Raw genomic sequence first — 25,800 nt, forward strand, 5'->3', positions numbered from 1 at the left:
GCTTTCGAACTTACTGTTCGATATAGCTTTAGAATGTGAAATATGAAGGGTAGGCGTGCAGGGGAGCGGCATCATCATCACAAAGTCCCACATGCTTCTAGGCTTCGTGGACAACATTGATAAAATTGGTGTTAACCGTTGAGCAGTTGAGGAGGCCTTTACGGCTCTCTAATAGGAAATTACGAATTGGTCTCACCATAAACACTGCCAACCGGAGTACATGTACATCCTCCTGGTGGCGCTCTACGGTATGATTCGTGGACGTGGAAGGAGGACGATCGACGAGCGCTTGGGGTCTTCGCACGCGCTGGATGTATGCTGTCGACGAGGATGTCAGAGCAGCGGGTGTAAGGGAAGGCTGGAGAGGAGCAACCCAAGACCGAGTTTTGTGTAGATGTATTCTGGATTCGGCATAGGATCTTATCGATTTGTCGCCATAAAAGTCAAAGTAAGTAAGTATATTTTTCTTGTGTACCTTATATCACCTGAATGCTGTTCCCTGTATTTTTTCTTTGCCAAGAAGATGCTACGTATGTTTGAAGGATCTACGACTCTATTTCACAGATACACAACTGTGTTATCAAGTTTTAAACATAATACGTGCAACTAAACTCCGATTCAAACAGGAGCCGTACCTTGAGCCGTCGTCTACTTATTTAACCTACAGAAAGAAAATTTGTCTTACTTATGTACCTCTGCTTACCTGAGGCGATATAAATTAAACATTTAAATCCTTTGCTGTTATTTCTGGCTCGACACGGTGAAACGTTCCGTTAACGCCAACGTATAGTGGCAAATCATTAAAAATTTCACCATTTGTCACCACTCGCAGATGTATTTACCATTGCCGATCGGTTTGCCGCCGAGTCCAGCAAACGGTAGATCAAAAAGGTCCGACCGGAAAAACAAGCCGGCAGACTAAACCCGTGAAACCATATAATTAAGTGACAGATGCATTAACATTTTGCTACAGAAATGCTCTAACGGTGCACGCTTTTGCTGTCCTTTCCACGAGAGGGTGCCAATTCAATAATAGACCTCGGTTCTATACTGAATGGTAGCAGAAAAAAACAACCGCCTCTCTCTGTCTCTCTGCTATTGGGGAGGGGCAGTCGGGCCTGCCCATCGCAACTGCATGAGCAGAGCATACACGTAAGTTGCGGGATGACGAAAAAAGGAATCGTTAGGAAATTCATTGCCAAACACGAGCCGAGCAGAGTCCATCCGCGTGAATGCACGTTTTGGGAGTAATTATTCACGATCATTACCGTTGTCAAAAAGATTAACTAATTTATGGATATTTTGTTCCGCGTGTTTTCTTTGGCATTTAATTTTCCCTCATTGCACATGGAACTTTTATTCAGGAAAAGAAAAGTTTTTGTTGCAGTGGAAACCATTTGCCAGAACTAATGCATGGAAAATCAATTATAATATTGTATAACTTGGATAATTTTCACAATAGGTTAGTGAATTATTTATACTAGGAAAATGGTAATTTTATCTTAGGAAGCAAAACAAGTTTACAATTTACTAATATTTCCCACATTTAGTGTATGCCTAATAACAGTGAAAAAAAAGTATTTTCAGTACGCAGATCTTTGTCAAACTATCCAGCTTTTTACGCACCGCTTACGTCAGATTTGCGATTTCTGAAAAATTGGCAACACAAATGTTGCCAGAAATATTTTTCTTTTGATAAATTGTATGAAGACTTCAAACTGACGTAAGCAGAGTTGTCAAAAGGGTGGTTAATTTATAACGAACTTCGCATTATAGCGTCCGCCATTATGGCGCGTAAAAAGCTGGATAGTATACGCTGTCAACTATAAGAACACTCTCATCATCGCTTTCTCAGGCATGTATGAGTTCTATGCGTCTATTGGTGAGGTACTAGTACACTTATAAAATGTGCAGGATTTCCATTAAGCACACGATTGCTCCACCAGAAAAAAGCACTGAGTCCAAAACGTAAACAAAGTTACCACTAAGGCACTAACTGTCAAAAAAGTGAGATGAAAGAAATTCGGTGATGGTTCATACCTCGATAACTTCCCCTTGACAAAATTAGTCACAAGAATTTAAATTTGTCTTCTGTAGGAAATTGTAATTAACTTTTTTGGCAGAAGAAACGAGGCTCGGTGTGCTCATTTCGTCAACCCCCCAGCCCCCGTGCGTGGTCTTTCGTGGTGTTTTGGCTAAGCCCCCCCCCCCCCCCCCCACTGTATGACCACGTGGTTTAGGAACGGCCCCTGAGGATATTTAAAGTCGCAGCGAAAAGTCACGCGCAACAAAAGTTAATACTTTCCCTCTTAATCTTTCACCTCTTTTGCTCGAATTGACCATGTGGCGTTTTCACTAAGCTCTGCTTTTTTTTATTCTCGCTCATTTACCGTCTTGTTCCGCCACTGTTATTGTGCCAATCACCGACGCCCGGGGAGGCGACTCCACCCAGGACCCTAACTCACGACCCGTTGATTAAAGCTCTGCTTTGTTTAACGAAAATTAAAAAAAAAGCAATTCTAACTTAATTATTCCTTCATCATCTACATTTCATGAGGACAAATCAGTGACGATTCAAATCGCTCCCTCCCCCCTCTTCCCCTTCATGGACAATCGATCATATACATACAAAAAAAAGCTGTATGTTACTGGAGAATCACGAATAACTCACAAAAAAAGCATATTTTCATAAAAATCCCTAATTTTCCAAGGTAATATTGAAATATATTTTAAAAACGGATGCATGCGGTTAGTTGTCAAGAACTTTATAATTTAAATTTACTATTAAAATCTACAGCATCATTGTAATTTGATTCTTCTCGGAGGTGTTGAAATTTAAAAAAACTTTAAAACTTAACATATAAGTAACAAAATTACTTTCAATTCTCTTTTCCAATAACATAAATAACGTCAAAATTCAACAAAAAATTCAATTGAGAGGCAATTTTTTTTATTTGATGAATAACTTATAGTTTATTTTGTAATTTTCCTAACTTAAATTCAAAATAACCTCAAAACGGGTGCATTCACGAAGTTAATTATCATGAGCTCTTCGATTTGAAGTGACCCAAATGGTTTAGAATCATGAGAGCACACATGTTTTGAAAATTGAGGCAATAATTTTTTTTTAATTTAACCTTTCATAAAAATTTGCGTTTATTATCCATCCTGACCTTTCTATCAGAAGCTGCGTCATAACTTCATGTTTTTTTGAAAAAATTAAAAAAATTAACTCTGATGTTTATATTGTGTTAATTTTCAATTTATTTTTTGTGGTTTATGTATTTCAAGAGGCATTAGTTATTCCCTGCAACTCATTAAGTTTGCTAAGCATCATGTGCAAAGTACGCAAAATAACATCGCGAAGCTTATTTTGGCGGGGGAACCCGCCGTTTTGGTGTGACAGTTACCATAACGGTGAGTTCTACGTCTTCTCTCTATCCTTTAGGCTGACTAAGAATTAGCGAACCTATACATTAGAGAAATGACAAGGCACTCACCGTTAAGGAAATTGTCACACCATAACGATTAATGACAATGCAAAATTATACAGCTCTAACATACAGGTTCACTATTCACATGGCCCGCATGATTATATTCGCGATTATTCAGTTTATTCGCGTTGAAAAAGATTTTGAAGGCTGTTCGCACTTATGTTAACTCTCATATGTAATTGTCAAAATGTGCGTGATGACAAAAGCAAAAATTCCTTCTTTTTCGCACGCAAAAACCAAACAAATATCAGCAACACCGTCAACGCGAAAATTTAGCAGCAACTCTAAGGCTCGTAATCATATCATTTACTTACCCCCTGCTAGAAGACGTTTTCAAAAGCACACAAAGCACGCAGCCACCCAAGCACACAGCAGTGAAACCAGTGAACACATAACAGCGTTCATTTAACAGATGCTTCAACAACTACCGAGGTGAAACATATAAAAGGTACGGTTATGCTGTACGCTCAAAGATGGTTTATTATCTTTTGTTGTTTCGAAAACCGGAACTTTTCACATACATTGCTTGATAAAAACAAAATGTAGAATTTTTTGATCGCAAATGAATTTTATTTGTTGAATTGAAACAATATATATTGTGTTGTCACATGTCACCTTATAGAGGTCTCTTTCTCAAAACTCCATATGATGAACATTCTCTGAATGCCATTTTTGTACAACATACACAATGTTCTGTAAAAAAGCATAACAAATAAGAGCTGAACATATTGCAACTTTGTTTATTCAGCCACCAAACGGCGTAACCTCACCGTGTTAACGAATACGACATAAGTTGCTCCGCACCTTTCATATGTCGGGCAATGTTCAACGGCCAGGCGGTGACGACAAATGAACACCTCTAAACAAAATGTCAAAACTATCTCTCGTCGATCAAAAATAGACCGTCCACGTTTGTTTCCTTTTCTTTGCGGCTAGTTGAAAATCGTGCGAAAAAATATACCGGTTGCTGTTAGTCAAAGTTTTGTCTTCTGGTTAACTTTTAAAGGTGAAAAACAAGTCGTTTCGAAGGTGAGTGTCATCACGGATTTGCAGGTTTAACCAGGTTTGAACAACACGCGAAAAGGAAGGCAAAAATGAGTTATTTAGCATGCAACCAGAAGGGTCTGAGCTGGACCGAGCATTGTTTTGATTTGTTTGGTTAATGTGCTGGAAATGTGTGTTGAACGTTTTCTAACCTTTAGTAATTTAATTGTAGGCTATTGAGGATTTTACAATGCGAATATCATGAAAATGAGCCTTTAACATTTATCTATGGAATATTCTCATTTCTTTTAAATAAAATTATTCTAACAAATGTCTTCGGAAAGACTTGTACAATTGAATGAGCGAATGTATACAAAGTAGATAGGACTATTTTAATTTCTAATTGAATTTATTCAACGCTTCTATGTTTAAGATAAATTGGATTATTTGAGCTTAACAAAGCTTTCAAATTGATATGATACTCAAAAACTATATCAATTATCTGACCTAAAACATTGCATATTTTACTTTTCATGTCCACTCTACTTCTTCAAAAAAACATCAATCTAATGAATGGTTTTAATTTATACACTTGTTTTCATTTGTTCAATTATAAGTACAAATTTTCTACATATCTCTTTTTCACGAAAATAATAGATTCTAGGCTCAAATTATATTTCGACAGACTTTTTTGACATAGATATGAAACATTTTTCAAAACTGATAAACTTGATAAAATTGACTGTAGGCTGAGGAGTTTTTCAAATATCTGGTCTTTTAAATGAATGTTGCCCCTTGAAATTATTAAAACCAGCTTACTTACAAAAGATAAATGTTTAAGAGAATAATTCTTAGGAAGATGATTTTACACATCGATGGAAATTTAATTTTTGGAAAAGCCCTGTTCGGATTTCGTCGTGTGCATGAATGCATTCACCATTAATTGCTCATGATTCAAGCTAACAAAAAATAATTCACTGGTCCTGCTCGTCAAATTTCACATATTTGTATTTTATCTATAATCAAAGCAGGTTCAAAAAGTAATCAAATTAATGTCATGAAGAAAACAGGATTTCCGGATCATCGCTACTGTGCGTTATAATTAATTTAAATCAATTACTTGGCGTGGAAATGTACTAAAACATTCACAAAAATAAAGATGGTGTTAGCTGTAACTTTTACAAATTGTTTATAGTTTCAAAAAAAATGGTTTCACAAAAAAAAGCATATGCTTTCTTCGCTGGTTTAAGTTTGCATCATGAAATGTATCGTACCTTGAATTGCATATACTTTGTTCGAGTTTTTTGTCAATGTGCACCTCTCAGCTGGGCTTGAGATACGATGCTGGCCTAACAAAATCCGATCGAGCTGAAATTTGGCATGGGGACTCTATTCGAGAAGCCGAAACTTTTGAGCCTTACCGTTAAACGAAATTCGAAAGTTGATTTTTTCATATATATGCCATTTGCCCTAAGCTCGAAAATTTTCTAAGACCCAGAAAGTTGATTTTTTAGAAAAAAATTTTGTTCGATTTAACACCAAATCTCGACGTTTCATGCATTTCTAACACATATGGCATTAATAAAATAAACTTTGATATCGACATTGGCATTATTTTGAAGTAGAATACTTCTCTCAGAAAGTTCGGCTACATAGGGATGTGAAATGAAAATCTAAAACCGAAAAAAGTGAAAAATATGTACAATGCTAATAAATCGGCCAGTATTGGATAGCTTTATTTCGTTCTTGCAGCAATAGATTGGAAAATCTTCTAAGATTCTTCCCAAAAGAAGATAATTGTAATTTTATTATTCACACTATTGTACTATTGAAAACAGTCAAGCCTTGTCAAAACGAAAAATTCGACCTCTGATTGGTCGTTATATGATTGCTTCCCAAGCACGGTCGACAGAATCATATACCTTGCAATTTAAAACATGCTATTTGGCCTAAATAAGAGCTTGTTTTAGTCGAAGCCGCTCATAATAGTTCTAGACAGCGACAACAGCAGTCGTCTTCCCTTAGCAGCAGCACTAGCAGTGCAGTGGATACCAGCGATGGCGGAAAGTGGCCACAGCTGTGGCGTAGCAATGGATAGCGCACTATTTGCAGCGGATTCCAGCAACGATAGCAGCTGGGCCAGCTGATGCAGGGACAGTGGATACCTATGGCAGCGTATAGCGGCCACAACTGTGGCATGGTTATGGATAGCGCACTAGTTGCGCGGATCTTAGCATCGATAGCGGCTGATACAGTGAGGCGCTTTAGTGAAATGCAGTCTCTGTGCGAAAGTGGGCACTAGTAAATGCTTTCAATGAAAAGTTGACTCATTTTGACAACACGTGAGCCGTCTAGTTTTGAGTGTTATTTCATCATTTCACTGTTTACTTTATCACAACGAATACTTTGTTCGCACTGTCAGTGATAACGCAAAGATGTAATCGGATAAGAATCCGATATTAAATTGAACAACAAATTGTCCTTTCCAGGATGGAATAAAAACCTGGTGAATAAAGCGTTAATGTTTTCTCTTGAGTTAATTTACATTTTTAAATTTGTAAAACACATAAATTTTACTTTGTTTCCGTGTCTCAGAACGTACTGAATTGTCTTTTCCTTCAGTCATGAGCACGACATGCGAAAAAATTTCATCTCAAAATTTGAAAATTGTCAAACCCAAACCATGACAAGCTACCTACTATATTATTGAAAATGGTCAATCCTTGTTGAAGCGCAAAATTCGATTGATCTGATTAGTCAACGTTTATTTACTAGAAAAAATGACTGACACGCAAGCAGCCGGGTTATCTTTCTTGTTAAAGTATTCTACTTCAACCTTGCGGTCGTGGCTTTGCACACAACCCTCCTGTTATTTTTTCTTTCTCAAGTGTCTTTGCCGGTAGTGCGCCGTACAGTAGAGATGGTCGGGTTTGATGTTTTTCAAACCCGTACCCGACCCGGGCCCGATTTTTTTTTTCGGTCAAAACCCGAACCCGATCCGAACCCGAAACTTATTTATTCGTTCAAACCCGACCCGAACCCGAAAATTTTTTTTCATTGAAACCCGAACCCGACCCGAACCCGAAATTGTGAAACCCGAACCCGAGATTTCATAGATTTTATAATCGGGTTTCGGGTTTTAATACCCAAACCCGACCTGAACCCGACATTTTCAAACCCGAAGCCGACCCGAACCCGAAAATATTTTTTTCACAAAACCCGAACCCGACCCGTACCCGACACTTTTAAAAATTTTCAAACCCGAACCCGACCCGAACCCGTCGGGTACGGGTCGGGTTTGGGTTTCGGGTTTGAAAACCCGAACCCGACCATCTATACCGTACAGCTGTGGGTAAAATGGGATGTGCAAAGTGTAGTCAAACGGTTGTGATCAACGATGTTGTTTACTGTTGTAACTGCAAACAGATAGCGAATTTCTTTATTCCACTGTGTGCGGGCAAAACTACCGAGGAATAATAAAACGTCATCGCCATATAAGACGCAAGTAAGAAAGAGATGCCAGATAATTGTTTACGAACTTAGCACGTGCGGTGGTGGGTTGAAGCTGACAAATTTTACAGTGCGGTTCGGGCAGCACGGCAGGTCAAAACTGGGTCAAAATCGAGCGAATAAAGAAGGGTTTTGACAGCAGTTTCTGCGCTTCCAGGTCAAAACGAGGTGAGCTGGTGGAATAAAGAAATTCGCTAAGAGATTTCACTCTCGCTGTATAGGCATCAGTCCAAGTATGATGACAGTTCTACAAGGTATGCTACATTTTTGTCTATCCACGCACACAAACAAACCTCGTTATGAAAAATTTCGCGTTTTGTATGGAATTCAAAACATTTTTGGAAATTTCTCGTTTTATGTTGTTTTATATCTGATTTGTTTAGTTGGAGAGTGAATCTCCAGTTGAAACACACTAGAAATTGATATTAATTTAGATTTAGTGTGAAAAGTTGCGACAATTAGTCGAAATAAAATATATAAAAATGCTGCATTTCTAATAGTTGGAGTATAATCTTAGTCATTGTCATAGCTCATGACTTTTGTTACTGTATGAAACATAAGCGACTCTATTTAGAAGCGCTATTGGACTACAATAAAAAAACGAAAAGTGCAAAAAGGTTACCAGCAAATTGATGAAAAACAGCATATTTTACCTAAACCGCAGCATGTTTATGTATTCCCCACAAATAAAACATGTTTCAACATCATTTCTATAACTTTTCAGGAAAGGATGTTTCATAAGTTTAGTTTAAAATGCAAAATCATTTCAAATTTCATACAAAGTTGGAAAAAGTTCATAACGATCACTAATACTAATGCATCGACGTGAATAGCATACCTTTTAGAACTGTCATCTATACTTGGGGCATCGGTAATGCGGCTATGAAGTTGATTAATGCGAATGACAATCTACTGTTCAAGTGTGATAATTGTCTATCGGTTCTGTGTTGTGAGGCGCAGAATGTATCGGTTTTGGAGATCAAGCTAATAAAAGACGAGATGAACAAAACTTCTGCCTCTTAGGGAACATCAATAAATGACGTAGGTTTTTTTAGGTTTTTTTGAACCCCCCCTCCCCCATCTAGCATTTCGTCACAAAGTCAGGACCCTCCTCTAGATAAATACGTAGCTTTTAACAATCCCCCCCACCCCCTCACATTTTATTTGTAAATTTTATTATCAAAAACATACCTTGTGTCATAAATGAACAAGAAAAGACAAGGAAGTAATAAAAATGATCCTGAACAGACAAAACAATGATAAAAAAGGGCAATTAGAAAAAATCCAAAAAGACAACGTGTTCAAGATCGGGGTGGAAGAAATGAGATTAAATGTAAATGGTACTCTAAAGGAAAGAGTTGCGGACTATGAAAAATTAATGCATGAGAAAATGAATAATATGACTCGATCATTGTTTGAAAATAAACGTGATAGGGATTCAGTTGCGATGAATAGTGTGATAACTGAACCGGCTGATTTCAGCTGAAATTCCGCTAAAAAGGTTAAAAAAAATCAAATGAAGATGAAAAACAAAGTTTTAGCGATGAACCAATGACCTATGCAAACGTTTTGAGCGGTAGTAAGAAACGTAAAGTTTATCTGGTCATCGTGATAAAACCAAAAGAATCCACCCAAAGTAGCGCAGCTACGCGGAAGTCTTTAAAATCAGAATTAAATCCGAAAACACACAAGATTAGTAACTTTAAAACCGGGAAAGACGGCTCTGTTATTGTTGAGTGTGCAACAAAAGAAAATGTGGAGGTTGTGAAAAATGGCATTGAAGGTAATCTGGGTGAAAGCTATACAGCTGTTGTTCCCACACCTCCGGTGCCAAAGTTGTTGGGCATGAACGATCAATATTCCTTAGATGACTTCATCGACTTTTCGAAAATTCAAAATAAAGACGTTTCACGTATAACAAGTACAACGTTGTGATTGAAGTCGATAAAAAGCCGCAAGGTTACAGAGTCCGCCTTGGTAAGCGGGTGGTCGTGGGTTCGAATCTTAGTAGAATCAGGCCATTTGGTTGCCAAAGGACTTTTTTTTTATGTAAGATTTGGACCACTGCGACCATTGTTTTGATCTTTTGTGGTATTGCCAAAGGACTTTAGCATGGGTTTATTTTCAGGCTACCCACCAAGTACCCTTCCTTTAATCTGACAGAGGCTCGGTATAGTAGAGTAGTAAGCTTGAAACGAAAGGTAAAACTTACACACAAGCACGGAATGATAAGCGTATCCCTTACTTCAATAGTGATACTGCCAGTAATATGAAGTGCGGAGTATAGAAAACACCTGGGCAATATCACAATAGATCTAATCTCTGGTCGTAGTGATGAGTCCACACAGGAAAAAAAATATGATTGTTTATTATCCGCGAAAAAAATAAGTGTTGGGTGGGATCGGTGCCCTATAGTTCCAGTAATAAATGTCCTTAGATGCTTCAAATGTGGAGAATTCGGCCACAAGAATACAGATTGCAAAAACCATGAAACGTGCTCTTTGTGTAGTGAGCATCATAGAACAGCGGAATGCACGTTCACTGTATCGAAATGCGTTAATTGTTCTAAATACAATAAAGATGGTAAATTTTTTTTTTAAGGAGGGGATTTGTTAGTAGCTTAAGTATTTATGATAAATATTAGTAAATAATGAGTATGTGTGTCAAATCACAAATGGTGACTTCTCAACACTGTTAGAAATTTGTAATTTTAATTGTTAGGATTTGTTTGCTTTCGCAATTAGGACTTATCATTCGTAGGGATTTAAACCTACTTGTCAGAAAAGGGAAAGTAAACTTACAACTAACTTAATTGCTAACTTATTGGCTATAAAGAGAGCTTATCGTAGCAATTGAGGATTGCAACGATTTTTGTCGAAAATTGTTAATAATTTTATTTGACATAGCTTCTAATGGTTCAACACCAGTAAGTCTATGTAATTCGAGTGTACCAAACCAAGGAGAACGCTTCAAAATCATTTCAGGATTGTATTCTGAATCCTTTGGAGCGTTTTCTTCCTTGTTGAACAGCAACTTGACCAGATCGGTACAGCATAAAGCATTGCTGGTCTAAAAATTTGTTTGTAAATCAAAAGTTTGTACTTTAAACAAAGTTTAGAATTCCTGTTAATGAGAGGATATAAACATCTCGTATATTTGATGCACTTGGCTTGTATACTCTCAATGTGCTCTTTGAAAATAAGTTTTTTATCATAAGCTAGTCCCAAGCAGTGATGGAAACGAAACGAATATGATTCAATCGTCGTTCATTCATCACTTGTGCACTTCACGAAGTGTACAGGCCGGGACTAAACTTGAATCCTCTCAACCCATAATGAAATGATGATATGGTGCATAGGTTTCTGGGAGAAAACAAACACATGACTAGACTACATCAGCTCTGAGAAGCGATTCGATCGTTGCGTTTGTCTCTCCATAGGCCGGTAGTTAGGGGAAGAAAGGATAGCAACAGGAGAATATCATGTCGCCTGAACAGCAGCAGTGGTTGGGTGCCGTGAGAGGGAATGTGTGGGGAAGGGACTACTTCGGCAGCGGTTGAGTTTAAGCGAGAGTAGGAGGGCATACACTGTCATTTTCTTTCTTTTTCTGACAAAAAATCATATTCATGAGTCAAATGAATAAGGATATAACAAGTTCTGATCCCTCTGTGTAACAGAGACGAATAACTTCATATACCGAGTTGTGCACATTGAGAACCACGTGTTGTGGTGTACACTAATGAATAGGAATACATCGTAAAGAGGAAAGCAAAGAGAGTGCACCAGCACCGATACTTTGTTTTTCGCATACTGACGACGATTTCAACGCATCTTAGGCTTGTTTTATGTCTATTCATTAATCGCTAGAGGTGATTTTTTTCCTTCGCTGGTCCCAAGTACTTAACCTTGTCAGACCAACTTAAAATAACCCCATTCATCTTGACAACGTGATTATTGTTTGGTTTAAGGAAAGAAGCCCTAGGCTTATGCGGAAAAATTATCATTTGAGTTTTAGAAGCATTGGGAGAGATTTTCCACTTTTGCAAGTAGGATGAAAAAATATCTAAACTTTTCTGCAATCGACTGCATATGACACGAAGACTTTTTCCTTTTGCGGAAATGCTTGTGTCATCGCAGAACAATGACTTTGTGCATCCTGGAGGCAAATCAGGAAGATCTGAAGTGAATATGTTGTACAGGACTGGACCCAAGACTGAACCTTGAGGTACACCTGCTCTGACAGAAAATCTACCAGATTTTGAATTCTGATAGACAACCTGCAGAGTTCGATCAGTAAGATAATTTTTTAAAATTTTGATTAGGAAAATTGGAAAATCAAAAGTTTGCAATTTCGCAATCAAACCTTTATGCCAAACACTGTCGAATGCTTTTTCTATGCCTAAAAGAGCAGCTCCAGTGGAATAACCTTCAGATTTGTTAGCTCGTATCATATTAGTAACTCTGAGCAATTGATGAGTTGTGGAATGCCCATGGCGAAATCCAAACTGTTCATTTGCAAAAATTGAATTTTCGTTGATGTGTGACATCATTCGGTTAGGAATAATTTTCTCAAACAGTTTACTTATTGAAGAAAGCAAACTGATTGGTCGGTAACTTGAAACTTCAGCTGGATTCTTATCCGGCTTTAAAATTGGAGTAATTTTTGCATTTTTCCATAATTTGGGAAAATATGCAATTTTGAAGCAGCAATTGAAAATTTTCACTAAAAATTCCATTGTGCTCTCAGGGAGATGTTTGATTAGTATATTAAAGATTCCATCGTCACCAGGTGCTTTCATATTTTTGAAATTTTCAATAATTGATTTAATCTCATTCAAGTTAGTTTCAATTATTTCTGCAGGTAAAAAATTCTGGGAAGAAATTAAATCAAATTGACGTGTGACTTCTTTTTCAATTGGACTCACAAAATTCAAATTTGAGTTATGAACACTCTCAAACTGCTGAGCAAGTCTTTGAGCCTTTTGTTCATTGGATACAAGAAAACGTTCACCATCTTTTAAAACTGGAATAGGCTTTGAAGGTTTCTTAAGAATCTTTGACAGCTTCCAAAAAGGTTTTGAATATGGTTTCAATTTTTCAACTTTAGTCTCAAAATTTTGATTTCTCAGAAGAGTAAATCTATGTTTAATCTCTCTCTGTAAATCTTTATAAATAGTTTTAAAAACAGGGTCACGAGAACGTTGATATTGACGTCTGCGGACATTTTTCAAACGAATTAGAAGTTGAAGATTTTCGTCAATTATTGGTGAATCAAATTTCACTTGAGCCTTTGGAACAGAATAATTCCTGGCATCAACAACTGCACATTTCAGTGCTTCCAAAGCGGAATCAATATTCACTTCGCTTTGCAAATCAAGCTCATTATTGAAATTTCTCTCAATATGAGTTTTGTATGATGGTAAAATGAATCTTAACATTAACCATGCGGCATCTAGTTCAGAGTGCCTAGTTTATAAAAAATTGTATGATAAAAAAGGCAGCCTGCATTTCAATAAATAGCAATCAGGTTCCAGGAATGTGTGTAGCTTAGATATTATATATTTGAATATTGCTGGTATCTCTACAAACAAAGCAGATTTATGTCGGATTGTAGAGTTGAATCATCCATTTTTAATTTTTTTTGTCAGACACACATAGAAGATATCGATGCATTTGATCAATATTCTGTTCCGGGATACAATATTGCTGCCTTTTTGTCACATTCTCCAACAAACTAGTTTGAGTTATTTGTGGATAGCCGCAAATTTAACGTGATTGCTGTTGACTTTAACAAAAACTGGCGTGAGCTTTAATTCGAACCATTGGAAGAGATTAATAGAGTTTTGCAATTTAAAACAAGTTCTAGACACAGTAAAACTTTAATTGATCATGTTTATACAAACTTTGATTCTGTTTGCGCTGTAGTAACTTCCGAATTGAAAATAACCGATCATGAGACTCTTGTTATTAATGTAAATTAGAGTATGAACAGTGATGATAATTTAGTTAAACTAAAGTGTTGGAAAAATTACTCGAAACGAAAGGTTTCGGATCTTGTCGCGGGAAACGTGAATTTTCCATTATCGGGGTGCCTTGATCATAACACCGATGTTCTCAATAACGTCAAGTTTGTTGTTGTGAAGAACAAGTGGTACTTTTGGATCTTTTACGTCTTAAAAATGTTGTAGAATAAATAGAAATGATTACTTGCGTAATTATACGGTGGCGCGTAATATATATCCTCAAACTCTGTTAAAACCAGGCGATTGCAAATCGCGGTCCAGAATCTTTAATGGCACAGAAGAACGATCAGAACGAGCAACCGCTGCTAAGTTCAATACTTATTTTATCGATAGTGTTTCAGATATCAACCGATCTATTGACTTAGTGGATGAACCTGATGGAATAAAACAGCCAATCAATGTTAACTGTACTATGATCGTTTTTCGCCCTTTTTATACGTAGAACTGAAAAACATTCGTTTTTCCATGCAAAAACGGTTGGAATCGATAACGATAATGCAAAAGTGATTCAAGATTGTTTTCATGTCATCGGACACGACCTCCTTGGCCTAATCAATGAATCGTTACTAACTGGGCACGTGCCACAGGTTTGAAAGGAATCTTTAGTAGTTTCTATACAAAAGATTGCTAGTACAAGTAAAGCCGAAGAGCTTCGTCCCACCAACATGTTGCACACATTGAAAAAAAAATAGAACTTGTTATCAAAGGCCAACTTTTAAATTGTCTTAATATGAACGGTTTGTTAATACCGGAACAATCAGGCTATCGAGAAGGTCATTCTTGTAAAACTGCGTTGAATTTGGTGTTAGCAAAATAGAAAGAAAATATTGAGCGTAAAGAAACTATTATTGCAGAGTTCTTGGATTTAAAACGCGCTTTCGGAACAATTTCTAGACCCTTATTGTTACGAACTATAAAGCACTTTCGTATTACAGGTACTGCATACAAGTGGTTCGAGAGCTACTTGTGTGACAGAACTCAACGGACTTTTTCAATTAATTAACATCTTTTCCAAATGTGAATAATGTCCAATTGATTGAAAGTAGTAAAATAATTAGAACTTGGTAATCTTGGTCGTTGGACGACTTAGAAATTTGTGTTTATTTTTTTTTATTCAGTAATACTGCCGTTCAAGCATTGGAATATTATGGAGGATGTTATATCTGTATTGACAAAACCATTCCTTTTTGTTTTGCTTTCTGGTTTAATTGAAGTAATTACTAATTATCTAATAGATAAATCGTCTACCTCAAATCTTTGTAGGGGTAAGAGGCAGGACCATCATCATCATCATTTAATTTCATGTATCACTGCTTTTTTTCCATCCATATTTTTCGTGAAACTTTGACCGGTTCGAGGCACGTATTCCCGATGACCGATCGAGCTGAAATTTTGCATGGAGACTTTTTTTGAAAAGACGAAACTTTTGAGCCCTACCGCTAAAACGAATCAATTTAAAATCTCTCTCCCAACAGCAAACATGCCACCGAAGAAGATTCTTGAACCGGAAGTAAAACCATTGATTGGCCGCATCGGTACAAATCTACGGATCGGCATCGTCGGAGTGCCAAATGTCGGCAAATCGACTTTTTTCAACGTGCTGACAAAGAGTGCGGCACCGGCGGAAAATTTCCCCTTCTGCACCATTGATCCGAACGAAAACAGGTAAGTTGCCTTGCAATGGCTAGATAAATGTTTTTTTTTGTCACCCGCATGTGCACATCCGGCAGTGCTCGTCATTCGCCCTTTTAATTAAAACGCGCGAGTAAAATTGACTGATGAAGCTAATTTAACGTTTTTGGACGTCCCATTTGCATATCAAAGGTGAAAACTTTAACATTCTGATGGTTGGTACGTCGCCAAAGAAATTAGCATCGTTTCGATCGATTTGCCAAACAAAGACTGATAGCGAAGTCAAAGGGCGGATGGCGACTTTTAATTAAAGACTTCGGACAGATTGCCTTCAAAATTGCTGATGAAAACGGAATTAATTAGACACTCAGGATCCTGCAATTAGTTAGCTTTACGAATGGAGCCTAATTTACGAAATTTTGTTATATTTTTCCTCTGATAGTGAATATGTATGAATCTATGCATTATGAAATAAATTACAATCAATTTGTAAATTATGGATGAGAAAATTAGTAAACGCATGCCATGTATTAGTTTCAGCCGAAACGACATGCTTTTACAGAATGGCCGACATAATACTATCGTACCATGCAAAATTCACCACTTCACACTCCGTTCCTGCCGGCTTCGTACCGAAACGACAACATCGCGCATCCAACGGTTATACTTATGCCATGCTACCGGAATACGCAAATTAGTGGCGGTAGTCATTGTCCGAACGCTGCCGGTCCAATGGTCCGTTCTTGCCTCGGGCTATGAAAATGCACTCAGTTCCGCAGTTGCTAAGAATTTAACCAAATTCGCGAAAGCTCTTCACCGCCAAAGTTGGTACATTTACGAAACTGATGGTTTTTTTGTTTGCAAGTTCACAAGCCACCGGCAGCTAACAGCAATGTTTGAGACGTTAATGATTTCGGTCGTCTTTTCTCAGCTCGGTGCGCACGTGATGGCATGAAAAAGATCCCTTTATTATTACGTATTTTTTTTTTAAACCTGAACAAGGCAACATCAGATCTTAATTTTTTAACTAGTCTGCTGTACTCTTAATTTGCTTTTTTTCTTTGTTTTCAGAGTTCCTGTACCTGATGCGCGTTTCGATTTTCTATGCGAGTATCATAAACCGGCAAGGTAAGTACTGCTTATAAAAAAATTAACCACAGGCAAATTCTCCGAATTTTAGTAATTTGCTTATTTTCCGCTGGGAAAATTTGACCGACATAACAAATTTTTGATCGAATGTAACAATTGAGAATGTGAACTGTTTTAAACAAATCCAAGTTTCTATTACAGTGAATTCTCACTGCATGTTTCAATTTGATGGGTTATATCCTCATAATTTTCTTTTACACTAAGGTCGCTTTTCACGCGGGTTTTTTTACGCGGATTTCGGAATTTACGTGGTATTTTTTCGCGCGGATTTCGGTTTCCCTTCACTCGAAATGCAGAATTGACGCTGGTTTTTTACGCGGATTCCGAAATTTACGTGTTTTTTACGCGGATTCCGGAATTTACGCGTTTTTTTACGCGGCACGTATCCCCCGCGTAAAAAGCGACTTAAGTGTACTTTTGTTTGCATTCTGCAGTGAAAAGTGTGCCTAATATTTTCATTTTTTTTAACCTCTTCCAACTGGTGTGGTCCTGATGTACAATTGTTGAAACCCAAAAATTGGGACTTATGCAAATTCAGTTTTATCTTTGAATAAATACTGAAATAGTTAAGAGAGAGAGAGCAAGCACTGTATCAAATTCGTTATCATTGAGTATAAAAATATTATTTCAATGAATGTGTTGTCAATGAAACAACCTTTAATATTGCTGTAAATTTCTCGAATCACCGGTTCGATGTAATCAATGGTAAAACCCTAACTTTTCTTTCTCGAATAGAGTGCTCGGTTGATGTTTTTGACGGTAATTTTGTAAGCGTTTATTTTCTATGTCCATCAGTTTAGGTTTGACGAGTTCCATTTTATCTCAATACAATCGTCTTGGTACAAACCGATCACTTCTGAAGTGTCCATCAGAATCGGATTTACTTTCCAGTAGCCCCTCCTGAAAACGGTTGTTCGGCTTGAATCAGGTAACTTGTATTTCGTGATCACCGAATGGTGGTCAGAAAAGGTGCTGGAATAGTATCTATGGATATTACTTGGGCTAAAAACTGCGTTGACAAGTGTATTAAGAGTATATTCTGTCAAGTCTGAACTTGAAAAAAGTATATGAAGTTTTCTCATTTTTCGATTTTTCAACATCTTGCAGTCCTATGGACAGTGCTAAATTATTCAATTCAAACACAAACATTTTTGACAGTTGAGTTAGAATCGTTGGAATCTATAAAGCAGTTGAAATCGCCTATTAGGACATTAGGATAATCATTTTACAAGTGGGGTATTATTTCCTCATTGAAAAAGTTGTCTCTGTCTCTCCTAAACTTTGCACCAGGGTGTGCGTAAATAGTGAACTTCAAGTAAACCTGTTTTCATTTGCGTCCCGGTAAATGGAGTGTAGATTTGTCGGTGAAATCTTCAGGTGTTGAAGCGCGAATTTCAGCATTTTTAAGTGAGTGGTAGTCCTGCTTACAGACGAACGCACTAGTTTAGCCGTGTTCTTTCGAACTCTGGTTTCAATTTTGATTCTTTGCTTACAAAGGTGCCAACTATTGTTTTTAGAGCACAATAAGTGCCAATGTGACTATTGTCACGCACAATATTCTCACACTTTTTGCTATACGTCCGATCTGGCCGAGTTGTTGTTCGAGTATGGTTATTGAATGGTGGTATATTAAACGCTAAACTCACATTTCTGATCCACTCAATTTACATTCGTGAATCTGGTACCTTGAGTTTATTGTTCACTGTTGCGTTCTAAATGTGTGAAAAACATGTTTATTTGTTTAACCCTAGAAAGATAATCATATTTTGATGTGCATGAAAAAAGAGAATCATGTGTCACATTGATGCATGACTTTTAAATAATTGAAATGCAAAAATTCCTTCATAAAATAATGATGAATGGTCGTAACGATGTTAACACATCTAAAATAAAAGAATTTGGTTTTTGATATTTCTTTAGTGAATGAAAAAGAAAAAAAAAACAACACACTATTGAAAAAAAGTGGGCAATATTACTAAAAGCAAGGAGTCAAATTAACGCAAACTTTTCATGGTTAATATCAACAAACCTAAACTGGCACAAATAAATGGATCTTAGGGCCGGTTTCAGTCTTATCTTGCGAGTTGCCACATCTCTTAAAATTAGAGATGACAGACCGAAAGAATTCATGCTGCTTCTAAAATACCACAAGGTAGTCACCTCGGACCTTTGATATTCTTTTCGTACTTCAACGATATCAAGTGCTTGTTTTTCTTCTTGTTGGTTTGTTCACAATAACAGGAACACATTTTTTTACAAAAATGCATTTCAACTCTAGCATACTGCAAGATATTGCATACTGCATATTGCATACATTCCTATTAAATATTATTTTTTACTGGTTTCACTCACGAAAAACCGTAAATCAATATTTTTCAATAAGTAATTTGTATTACCCACACGTCACGATATATAGTTTACTTTACACCTATTATTTTTTCCACTTAAATTTTGATCAATAAAAATTTATTTTCGCTCGCGGTCAAAATACCATAAATTTTGACAGCATTGCTCTGATCATCTCCATAATATAAGAAATCTTACACAGCAATATGCCTTATACATGATAGGTTAAATTTCAAATGACTTCATAGGTAATGCTCACACCCATTATTTTTTCCACCACTTTACTTTTTTTTTCTCTGTTTGGACTCATCACTGCGACCAGAGACATTTGATCTATTGTGATATTGCCCAGGTGTTTTCTGTATTCCGCACTTCATATTATTGGCCAGTATCACTATTGAAATGAATGATACGCTTTTTTCATTTATATCCGTGCTTGTGTGTGAGATTTTACCCTTCCGTGTCAAGCCTATTGCTCTACAATACCGAGCCTCTTTCTATCCTACAAATATCGCCAAATTATAATTCCCTGAGTGAGACTTCACCTAACGTTCCTCTCTGGCCAGGTTTATTCTAAGAGGGACTTATTATATCAAGAAGAAGGAGTCTTATCGAAACCCCGTTCCCCGCCAATATCGTCAATTACAATTCCCTGGAGAGGATAAATATTCCTATAATCAGTTTTATTATAGGACGGACTTATTTTGTCAAGAGGAAGGAGTCTTATCGAAACCTCGTTCTTCCTACCAACCCCGCGTCACATTTACAATTTCCCTGAAGAGACACTTAGTGCTTTACCTCTGGTCAGTTTTATTATGAGTAGAACTTTTTTTTGTCATGAGGAAGAAGTCTTATCGAACCTCGTTCCTCCAGCCAAGATCGTGCCTTAATCACAATTCCCTGAAGAGAACTATTATAGGTACTCAGACCAGTCTTATTATAAGAGGGACTTATTTTTGTTAGGATGAAAGTCAGCAGGGATACAACAGAATTCAGCTTGAAGGAAGGGTATGTATTGGGGAGCCTGAGAATAAACCCATGTTAAAGTCCTTTGACAACCAAATGGCCTGATTCTACTAAGATTCGAACCCACGATGTCATCGGAGCCTCCATTATCTGTAAGCACCTCCCCATAGAACATCACAAATGCCGAGAAGACGTCATAATGACAGTGCAGTACGCCAAAAGAAAAAGAGAAGAAGACAAAACGTCAGCGTATCTGATATACAAGTCGTAAACATTAGGTAAGTCTAAAGTGAAGAGCTAATTAATTGGAAGATTTATAATTAAAATTGTGCTAAAATTATCAGTCAGGTGAAGGGAAAAATTTATATTCGTTACAACTATTCGCTTAACACTACATTTCTCAAAATAAACCTAACTACTAGTGGAAATGAGTGTAATAGTACGGCAGATTGATTAACGGTGAGAATCGAGGTTAAATTACACACATGGATTTTCTTACCAATTAACTTAATATATAGATAGCGAGCAAAGTGGAAGAAATTACCGACAGAAGAAACGACCTACAGAGACAGAAAATAGATTCGAAGCACTAAAACGTAAGATAATTGTAATTCTAGTTGAAACTTAACCCTAAAATTAAACTTAATCCTACACATGCAGGAATTAAAAACGGATCATACTTCGTGCGAATAAAGTGATCGTTAAGGATTCGGAAAAGCCGAATTCATTTATCTATTTCTTGTTGCACGCGCCACGCAAGCAACGAATTTTTAATTCGTTTAGTTCGTGTTTTGGATCGGAAAAGAATGTCTGATTCCACTAGCGTCGCAGGTGCTGCTACTGCCCCAGGTACGAGCTTAGCCAGTAGTTCCTCTATCGTGCATGAAGTTAACCCCCATCTTGATCCCCGAATTAAGAGTCCTGATTTGAATAAAGCATCTTATCTCAACCCCGATATGGTTAAAAGTAAAAAGAAAGGTTCCTCCGTCAAAGGTTCGAAAGCTCCCACTAATAGCCAAACTTCCGTTGCGAATTCGGTGAAAAAAGTCGGTCATAGTTGTCGGTCTTGTGATTCCGCGGATAACAGCCGTATGGTGCAGTGCGATGACTGTGATGAGTGGCACCATTTCAACTTCGTAGGTGTCGACAGTCAGATAGAAACGAAACCGTGGCGGTGTATTAAATGTGAGAAGAGAGTTCTAATTAACCGTAATTCTAAGAAACCGAAGGCGCCAAAACCGATGTCGGTGTACCGAAACAAATTTCTGAAAAAAAATCCCAGCGGAAAACAACTCATGATGCAAAAAAGTGTCGGAAGTAGCATCGGCATCGTCAGTAGCATCAAAACGGTCATCTAAAGCTTATTTAGCATTACAGCTTGAGAAGCTCGAAGCAGAACAGACACTTCTGGATGTAAAAAGCGGTTGATTGACCAGCGTTTCAGTATTTTACAGGATATGATTTTTTACTAGCCGATATTGACGATAGACAATCGAATGCGTCGAGCGAAAGAGACGGCGCTTCCAAAGTGAACGAATGGTTGAGTGACAACTGTAAATCATTGCGAGAAGGGTGTGATGTGAACATGTAAGTACGAGTAACAAAGAAAACGATGAAGTTGATTCAGAAGATAGCTACGATGACTCCACTGAGGATGAGGAAGAAAGCGAATGCAGATTCAACTGTGAGCAGTTTCATCCAAAAGACCGCTCAACACCGAGATTGCACAGAACGAACCAGCAACTGAGAAACACAAATAATCAGTTGAGCCTGACGCGAAACCGCTCGCCAGGTCGTTGCGAAAGACTTACCCGTGTTTTCGGGTCATCCAGAAGAGTGGCCAATCTTTAATTCTACCTTCGAAACTACAACTCGTATGTGTGGTTTTACAGACAACGAAAATATGATTCGTTTGAGACATTGTTTGAAGGGCGATGCTTTGGTTACAGTGCGAAGTTTTTTTTTGCACGCATCCATGGTGGGAAAATCAATAGATGCCCTGAAGTTGAGGTTCGGACAACCGCAGTTTATCATCCATTCGTTGAAGAACAGAGTTTTAGCAATTGCCCCGCTGAAAGCTGACTCTATGAATAAGCTAATTGATCTAACTGCTACGATCGACGCATTCGGACGAAAAGAATACATGCGGCATATTACGTTACTGGGCTAGATTGTTGGAAAGCTTCCTGCCGCAATGAAGCTGGAATGGGCGCGGTATACCAGGTGCTTGCGAAAAGTAAATATGGCCACATTCAGTGAATGGATATACGCTATGGCTGAAGACGCCTGTCTAGTTTCGGAGCCACGAAAAATCCAAGACTACCACCAGGATCAGGAGCCGCGTAAGAAACCCAAAGCCTTCGTGAACACACACGTTGAACAGCAAAACTCACGTAAGGATTCAAACAACTATTCTGACACACCACACCACACACCACAGCCGACGTTTCAGAAAAAAGCTCACGTAACTACCTGTGTTATCTGCAAGGGCGCTTGTGCGACGTTGCCGAAATGTAGGCGTTTTTTGGAGTTATCCTACGACGGGCGATGGGCGATGATACGTGAGGCAAGAGTATGCCGCAGGTGTTTGAAAAGGCACGAAGGAGGATGTGAATCGAAAGAATGTGGAGTAAACGGTTGCACCTTTAAGCATCATCCACTGTTGCATAAAGAGCTCAACGCAGAGTCACCCGCTTCAGCTAGACCATCACGAGATGCACAGTCATGCAACACACATCAAACCGAATCAAGTGCCACATTATTCCGTTATGTGCCAGTTACAGTATATGGCAACGGCGTCGTGGTACACTGCTATGCTTTCCTGGATGATGGATCCTCATTGACTCTAATGGATCAAGACTTGGCAGTTGAGCTCAATCTCACCGGAAAGCTGCGCCCATTATGTCTCAAATGGACCGGTGGAACACATCGTATGGAACATGACTCACGAAGCGTTGATTTCGAGGTCTCCGGCCTGAAGGGAAAGCGTTTCAAACTCAAGGATGTTCGAACGGTTAAGGAACTACAGTTACCTCATCAAACACTCAACGTGAAACAACTCAAAAACGAAAATGAGTATTTGAAATATACCTGTAGAGTCATATGAAAACGTCAGACCACGCCTGCTGATTGGAGTACAGCACGCATCCGCGACCCTCGTGAGAAAGAGCCGAGAAGGAAAACCAGGGCAACCGATCGCAATAAAAACCAACCTAGGTTGGACGATTTACGGTGGCCATCCAGCAGGTCAATCATTGAGTATGGTTCATTATACTTACCATGTTTGTTCCTGTAACCATGATGCAGAAGATGCCGACAATAACATAGAACGTGCGGTGCGGGAGCATTTCTCTCTTGAGTGCTTAGGTATAACGTCCCCGGCTAAGCAGATTCGCTCAAACGATGATGAGAGAGCGATGGAACTTTTGCGTGACTTGACGCGCCATACTGGTGAAAGGTATGAATCCGGTTTGCTGTGGCGACACAACGACGTGAGGATGCCTGATAGTAAACCCATGGCACTAAAACGGTTCGACTGTCTAGAACGACGCATGGCGAAAGACCCGGAGTTAGCACAGGTGTTAAAGACAAAATAGCAGATTATGTTACGAAAGGTTATGTTCGTGAGATGTCTGTTGAGAAATTGGCGGAAAACCATGAACGTATTCGGTATTTACCGTTATTCCCAGTCACCAACCCAAACAAGCCCGGCAAAATCAGAATCGTCTGGGATGCGGCTGCTACAACAAACGGTGTTTCGCTTATTTCTTGTCTACTACCTGGACCTGATCTACTCACTCCACTAGTAAATGTGCTTTACAAGTTTCGGGAATACCGTTTTGCACTGTGTAGTGACATTCGTGAAATGTTTCACCAGGTCGGCATCTGCGACGAGGATCAGCACAGCCAGCGATTCCTGTGGCGAAACAATAAAGGTGACCTAAAGGTGTATGTCATGCAGGTGATGACGTTTGGAGCGTGCTGTTCTCCAGCGAGCGCGCAGTTCGTGAAAAATCTGAATGCAGAGCGATTTAGCAAACAGTTTCCGGCTGCTACAAGAGCAATAATAAAATGCACATATGTGGACGATATGCTGTGTAGCGCGGAAACAGTGAAAGAAGCATTGGAGTTAGCGAAATCGGTATGGCACATACACAATCAAGGCGGGTTTGAAATCCGTAACTGGATGTCCAATTCTGTCGCTGTTCTCTCAGCGCTTCGTGGTGAATCACAACTGGAGAAAAATCTCGACTTGTCATCTGGCTTAGCTACCGAAAAAGTGCTCGGCATGTGGTGGTGTACCAAAAGTGACACTTTCACGTACAAAATCAACTGGGACAGACTGGGGAGGGATTTACTGAAAGGTTCTTGTTATCCTTCTAAACGGGAGGTTCTACGCATTTTGATAACCATATACGATCCGTTGGGTCTAATCGCACATTACCTCATGCACCTCAAGGTTCTCTTGCAGGAGATCTGGCGCACCGGCATCACGTGGGATGAGAACATCGACCAAAAGTGCTTCGAGAAGTGGCAAGCCTGGTTGAAACTGCTGCCAGAAATAGAGGACTTACGTATTCCACGGTGCTACAGATTCCAAACATCGGCTGGTTCTACACGGAAGTACAAATGCACATTTTTGTGAATGCTAGCGAGAAAGGGATGGCAGCTTTAATATATCTTCGGTACGCGGAGAGAGAAACCATAGAGTGCTCGCTTGTCACCGCTAAGACTCGAGTATCACCTCTTAAGTACCTCACAATCCCAAGGGCGGAGCTTGAAGCAGCGAAGATTGGAGCGAGACTAGCTGCCTCCGTGAAACAAGCGCTATCCTTGAATATTTCGAAGCGTATCTTTTGGTCAGATTCCAGAAATGTGCTGGCATGAATACGCGCTGACCACCGCAATTACAATGCATATGTAGCCACGAGAGTGAGTGAAATCTTGGAGCTTACTAACGTCTCGTAATGGAAGTGGGTTCCAACAAAATGGAATGTTGCTGATGAGGGCACAAAATGGCAGAATCGCCTATCACTAACAAGTGACTGCAGATGGTTTAAGGGTCCGGAGTTTCTTTGGCAACGTGAGGAAAAGTGGCCGATAACATCAGTTGAACTAACGAAAACCATAAAAAAGAGATACGTGCCAGTGTCAACACGCATTCAGAAATAGCAAGTGAGGTGATCTTTACTAGAAGCTTTCGAACCTGGGGATTCCTAGTTCGTGTGACGGCATATGTCTTCAGATTCGCACAAAACATTCTCTCAAAGAAAACCGCACGAACTAATGGCGGCCTAAGCAGCGAGGAGGTCCGCCACTCAGAAGAATTTAACCTCCGCGCTGCGCAGCGAAATAAATTCACCGAAGAGCTTTCGATACTAGAACGTGACCGCGATTATGCGAACATTCCTAAGCGAAGTGCGCTGTACAAGCTTAACCCGTACATTGATGAGCGAGGGCTGCTGCGAATGCACGGTAGAACAGGAGCATGCAAATTCTTGGTAGCGGAGACCGTCAACCCCATCATTCTTCCCCGTGACCACCCGGTTACGCACCTACTAGTGGAAAACTATCACGCAAAGTTCCACCACCGAAATCACGAGTCTGTAATAAACGAGATTCGTCAAAAATATTGCATAAGCCGACTCTGTAGGTTGTATGCTCAAATTAGGGCGGGTTGTCAAAGGTGTAATTTGC

General features: G+C 38.7%; 1 protein-coding gene across 2 annotated transcripts in view; it reads left to right on the forward strand.

Annotated features, from left to right (window-relative positions):
- Positions 1–4,363: 4,363 nt before the first annotated feature.
- Positions 4,364–25,800, forward strand: part of LOC129722133 (obg-like ATPase 1) — a 97,503-nt gene continuing 76,066 nt past the window's right edge. Inside the window, exons 1-3 of one of the 2 annotated variants that reach the window (XM_055675385.1) lie at positions 4,364–4,523; positions 15,486–15,675; positions 16,714–16,770. In XM_055675385.1, the coding sequence (XP_055531360.1) occupies positions 15,491–15,675; positions 16,714–16,770 (242 nt within the window). In that variant the 5' untranslated portion in view covers positions 4,364–4,523; positions 15,486–15,490. Of the gene's footprint in view, positions 4,524–15,484; positions 15,676–16,713; positions 16,771–25,800 lie in introns of both variants that reach the window. The other variant, XM_055675389.1, reaches the window with a different exon arrangement.

Source organism: Wyeomyia smithii, chromosome 1 (genome assembly GCF_029784165.1).
Source record: "Wyeomyia smithii strain HCP4-BCI-WySm-NY-G18 chromosome 1, ASM2978416v1, whole genome shotgun sequence".
NCBI lineage: Eukaryota > Metazoa > Arthropoda > Insecta > Diptera > Culicidae > Wyeomyia > Wyeomyia smithii.